Raw genomic sequence first — 5637 nt, 5'->3', positions numbered from 1 at the left:
CGACAGAGCGAGACTCCGTCTCAAAAAAAAAAAAAAAAAAAAAGGGCCTATTTAGTTGGATTAGAGGGTCAGGGCAATACCAGAGAAAGGGGTCCAGAGAAAGGAGTGCCCCGAGGATGGGAGTTCTCAGGGGGGACCTGCTCTGTGTGACCCCACAAATGAAAATGTGGATTTTCCGAGTCGTACATGGAATCTAGTCTGGAGGGGACCATTTGGTGAACTGAATTAATCATCTTACTGGCCTGTCTCTCCCACTGCCGAGGACATTTCCGGGGCAGGTGAAGGCAGGTTCCTCAAAAGCTTAGGGAGTCCTTGGCTGAGAAACCGGGAGCTCTGAGTCCTGGGCTCCAGCGTTTGCTGTCTGCCTCTGCTCGTCCAAGATGCTGATTATCACACAAGAGATTCATCGGGAAGGGGGCGGAGCCAGAAGAAGCAGAGCTGGAAAGCCAGGCCATCATTAGCATTCAGGGATGCGTGCTTCTCATCCATCACTGCAACTCAAGGTTCCACCATGGGAGTCCCTGCATGGGTCTCTTTTCCCCCTCTCCTATTCCTCTTTTTTATTGTATTTATTTATATTTATTTATTTAATTTTTGAGACAGAGTCTTGCTCTGTTGCCCAGGCTGCAGTACAGTGGTGCAATCTTGACTCATTGCAGCCTCCACCTCCCGGGTTCAAGCAATCCTTGTGCCTCAGCCTCCCGAGTAGCTGAGATTACAGGCACCTGTGCCACCACGCCCAGCTAATTTTTGTATTTTTAGTAGAGACGGGGTTTCACCATGTCAGCCAGGCTGGTCTCGAACTCCTGACCTCAAGCAATCTGCCCACCTTGGCCTCCAAAAGGGCTGGGATTACAGGCATGAACCACCGAGTCTGGCCTATTTATATATTTTTAGAGATGATATCTCACTTTGTTGACTAGGCTGGTTTCAAACTCCCGGACTCAACCCGTCTTCCCACCTCAGCTTCTCAAAGTGCTCGGATTACAGGCGTGAGCCACCACGCCCAGCCTCCTCCCATTTCTCTCTCTTTTTTTTTTTCTCAGGCAGAGTCTCGCCATGTCACTCAGGCTAGAGTCCAGTGGCACAACCTTGGCTCACTGTATCCTCCGCCTCCCAGGTTCAAGTGACTCTCCTGCCTCAGCCTCCCGAGTAACTGGGATTACAGGGATACGCCACCAGGCCCGGCTAATTTTTGTATTTTTAATAGAGATGGCGTTTGACCATGTTGGGTAGGCTGGTCTCCAACTCTTGACCTCAAGTGATCTTCCCGCCTTGGCCTCCCAGAGTGCTGGGATTACATGAGTAAGCCAACATGCCCAGCCTGTTTCTCTTTTATTTATTTATGTATTTATTTAGAGACAGAGTCTCACCTCCCCCAGGCTGAAGTGCAGTGGCATGATCTCAGCTCACTGCAACCTCCGCCTCCTGGGTTCAAGCCATTCTCCTGCCTCAGTGAGTAGCAGGTGGGATTACAAGTACGTGCCACCATGCCCGGCTAACTTTTGTATTTTGAGTAGAGACAGGGTTTCACCATGTTGGCCAGGCTGGTCTCAAACTCCTGACCTCAGGTGATCCACCCACCTCAGCCTCCCAAAGTGCTGGGATTACAGGTATGAGTCACCATGCCGGCGCTTTTTTTTTTTTTTTTTTTTTTTTGAGACGGAGTCTTGCTTTGTAGCCCAGGCTGGAGTGCAGTGGCATGATCTCAGCTCACTGCAACCTCTGCCTCCCCGTCCCGATTCAAGCACTTCTCCTGCCTCAGCCTCCCAAGTAGCTGGAATTACAAGCATGTACCACCATAGTCAGCTAATTTTTGTTTTCAGTAGAGATGGGGTTTCACCATGTTGGCCAGGCTGGTCTTGAACCCCTGACCTTATGATCCACCTGCCTTGGGCTCCCAAAGTGCTGAGATCACAGGTGTGAGCCACTATGCCCGGCCCACCTTTCTCTTTTACAAAGGGACTCCGCCACCTGCCTTCAGCCCACAGTCAGTTTTAGTGAAACATTCACCAGATCTTCCTCCACTGCCACTTGGAGGAGCCCGGAGCCCTGGACTGTGGTTAAGTTGAAGTGGAGTTGAACTAAAGGAGAATAATATTCAGAACAGCCATGTAGCCCTTGGGCTGAGATACTGTGGGACGTCAGAGCTGGAAGAGACTCTAGGGTTCACTCACTCCACATCTCCCTCATTTTACCCCTGAGAAAACTGAGAGCCCACAGAGTGCGAGGGCTCACCCAGGTCACACTGCTGGAGGAGAGGAGCAGGCTAGAACCCAGGTTCTCTGTCTCTCTACTGACTTTGCCACTCCATTTGTTTTCCTGTTTGAGAAGCAAAAGAGGCTAAAGTTATATGGGCCTGGGTGCAGTGGCTCACGCCTGTCATCCCAGCACTTTGTGAGGCCGAGGCGGGTGGATCGCCTGAGGTCAGGAGTTCAAGACCTGCCTGGCCAACATGGTGAAACCCCATCTCTACGAAAAATACAAAAATTAACTAGGCGTTGTGGCAGGCACCTGTAGTCCCAGGTACTCAGCAGGCTGAGGAAGGAGAATTGCTTGAACCCAGGAGGTGGAGCTTGCAGTGAGCCGAGATCGTGCCACTGCGCTCCAACCTGTGTGACAGGAGCAAGACTCCATCTCAAAAAAAGTTACATGGGAGCAGGAGGAGGAAGCCATCGCCCTCTGGTTCTCCAACTGTGAAATGGGAATAATGATGCTTTCCTGCCAACTCCCCTGCTTTTTCCTGAAGCCTGAATGAGGGAAGAGTGGGGAGGTGACAGCAGTGGCAGAATCATCTTCCCGGTGGCAACAAGACCCAGCGCAGAGGAGACGGTGAAAGAGCCGAGGGCGGGCAGCGCAGATGGGCTCAGAACAGGTGGGTTCACCTTGTTGTCCTCCCTAGGTGGGGCCCAGGCCTGGGTTGCCATGGATACCGTGTCCCTGGAGCATCAGATCCAGAGCATGCAGCGCCACATCAGCTTCCTGAAAAAGGAGCAGATGGCCCTGCTGCGAGACCTGCACCTGGAGATCCTGAGGCTGCAGAAACGCTGCTCAGGTGAGGCCGGGAGAGGCGGCCGGACGGGTGGGGAGGGGCTGCTGTCATCATCACAGCCACGGTCTCTGGGCTGTGCCCACCAGCAGCCCCCGTGAGCCTCACATAGCACCAATTCCGCTGCCTCTTTTTCTGAATAAGGAAACTGGGACTTGGGGAGGTGAGATGGACAGAGAAGTTGGAAAAGTTCTAGAAACACCTGAGAGTTTCAAGGCAAAGAGCTCTGGTTAGCGCCTGGCGCAGTGGCTCACGCCTGTAATCCCAGCACTCTGGGAGGCCGAGGTGGGCGGATCACGAGGTCAGGAGATCAAGACCATCCTGGACAACATGGTGAAATCCCATCTCTACTAAAATACAAAAAATTAACCGGGTATGGTGGCGGGTGCCTGTAGTCCCAGCTACTCAGAAGGCTGAGGCAGGGGAATCACTTGAAGCCAGGAGGCAGAGGTTGCAGTGAGCTGAGATCATGCCACTGCACTCCAGCCTAGGCGACAGAGCAAGACTCTGTCTCAAAAAAAAAAAAAATACCATCCTGGCTAACACGGTGAAACCCCGTCTCTACTAAAAAATACAAAAAGCTAGCCGGGCGAGGTGGCTGGTGCCTGTAGTCCCAGCTCCTCAGGAGGCTGAGGCAGGAGAATGGCGTAAACCCGGGAGGCGGAGCTTGCAGTGAGCTGAGATCCGGCCACTGCACTCCAGCCCGGGCGACAGAGCGAGACTCCGTATCAAAAAAAAAAAAGCTCTGGTTAGGTAGTGGAGGACTCCTAGGAACCAATTCCCAGAGGTTCCAACCCTTTCCAAGTCACTGTTCACCAAGCAACTCCCAGCCCTCGGTCTAGCTAGGGAGACAAACAGGTCAACTAGCGATATTAAGGTAGAGCAGAAATCAAGCAGGAGCTCATGGGCAGGAGCATGTCCAGCTTGAGGAGCAGGTGCTGAAGGAGGAGGGCCAGCGTCCGAGGCTCCCCAGAGAAGAGGTGCTTCAACTCCCTGGAGGCTGCAAAGCATGTGGACATGCCCAGATATCACATGGGAAAGGGGAGGAAAGAGAGCATTCCAGATGAAGGGAAGAGCACGGCAGAAGCTCGGAAGCCAAAAGCTCATGGAAGGTTCTAGTTGATAAAGCAGCACTTAAAGGAGACTGATAAGAAATCCAGCTGGAGGCTGGGCGCGGTGGCTCACACCTATAATCCCAGCACTTTGGGAGGCGGAGGTGGGTGGATCACCTGAGGTCAGAAGTTTGAGACCAGCCTGGCCAACATGGAGAAACACTGTCTCTACTAAAAATACAAACATTAGCCCAGTGTGGTGGCACATGCCTGTAATCCCAGTTACTAAGGAGGCTGAGACCGGAGAATTGTTTGAACCCAGGAGGCAGAGGTTGCAGTGAGCCAAGATTGCGCCACTGCACTCCAGCCTGGGCAACAGAGCAAGACTCCATCTCAAAAAAAAGAAAAAGAAAGAAAAGAAATCCAGCTGTAGCCAAAGTGTGGAAGACCTTGACAAACACCATGACCGCCAAGGAGTCCTCCTGGGTAGTGGGGAGCCACAGAAAGTTTTTGAGCAGCTGAGTGCTCTGATCAGCATTATCCTGCATTAAGAAACTCAGTCTGGGCCGGGTGTGGTGGCTGATGCCTGTAATCCCAGCACTTTGGGAGGCTGAGGTGGGTGGATCACCTGAGGTGGATCAAGACCAGCCTGGCCAACATGGCAAAACCCCGTCTCTACTAAAAATACAAAAAGTTAGCCAGGCATAGGAGTGCACGCCTGTAATCCCAGCTACTCAGAAGGCTGAGGCAGGAGACTTGCTTGAACCCAGGAGGTAGAGGTTGCAGTGAGCCGAGATCATGCCATTGCACTGCAGCCTGGGCTACAGAGTGAGACTCCGTCTAAAACAAAAACAAAAAGGAAACTCAGTATGGCAGTTGTATGGAAGCTGAACTGGTGGGAGAGGGAGGTAGGGAGACCAGCAGAGGTGATGAGTATTCCAGGGGACGGATGAAGAGGGGTAGAATGGGGACGACCCGTGGGAGGTAGGTTGAAGGAAAGGACTTGCCTGCTGAATAGATTTGTGAGCAGAGCAGAGGGAAGCACCAAGGATGAAGTGAAATCCCAGGCCTGGTCTCTGCTCTTGGACTTGGGGCCTCAGCTGCCTGGGCCCCTCAGAGGCTTGGCTCTGGCCCGAGTGCTCACTGAGGCCGCGTCTCCACATGCACACTTTGGAGCCAGTGACTCACAGACCGTCTCAGCTGGGAGGGCCTGGCCTCTTCGTCGTACCTACTTAGGTAAACCAAGGCCCAGAGAAAGACACACAATATGTCAGTGGTGGAGGGAAGATGAGAACCCAGAGCTCCAGACTCACAGCCCTACGTGCCTCTGCAGCTTTCTGGACATTCTCTCCCCAGGATGCTCAGACTTCAACCTCCCTTCCAGCACCTGCTCCTGGGAGCTCCCCACTGTCCAGGGAAACTTTTGAGTCCCAAACGATCTGAGTGGTCCACCTGACTTCCCACACTGTGACCTGAGAAGCCAGTAGTCCAGCCGGGCATGGTGGCTCACACCTGTAATCTCAGCACTTTGGGAGG

The 5637-nt window shown here is 53.0% G+C and overlaps 1 protein-coding gene across 1 annotated transcript in view; it reads left to right on the top strand.

Moving 5' to 3' along the window:
* Window positions 1–5637, top strand: part of CCDC92B (coiled-coil domain containing 92B) — a 30404-nt gene that overhangs the window by 13752 nt on the left and 11015 nt on the right. Inside the window, exon 2 of the mRNA XM_023184746.2 lies at window positions 2903–3055. Coding sequence (XP_023040514.1) covers window positions 2926–3055 — 130 coding nt within the window. The 5' untranslated portion in view covers window positions 2903–2925. The remainder of the gene's footprint in view (window positions 1–2902; window positions 3056–5637) is intronic.

Source organism: Piliocolobus tephrosceles, chromosome 16 (genome assembly GCF_002776525.5).
Source record: "Piliocolobus tephrosceles isolate RC106 chromosome 16, ASM277652v3, whole genome shotgun sequence".
Classification (NCBI taxonomy): Eukaryota; Metazoa; Chordata; class Mammalia; order Primates; family Cercopithecidae; genus Piliocolobus; species Piliocolobus tephrosceles.
Note: the sequence above shows the minus strand (reverse complement) of the source record. Positions and strands in the feature narration are given on the sequence as shown.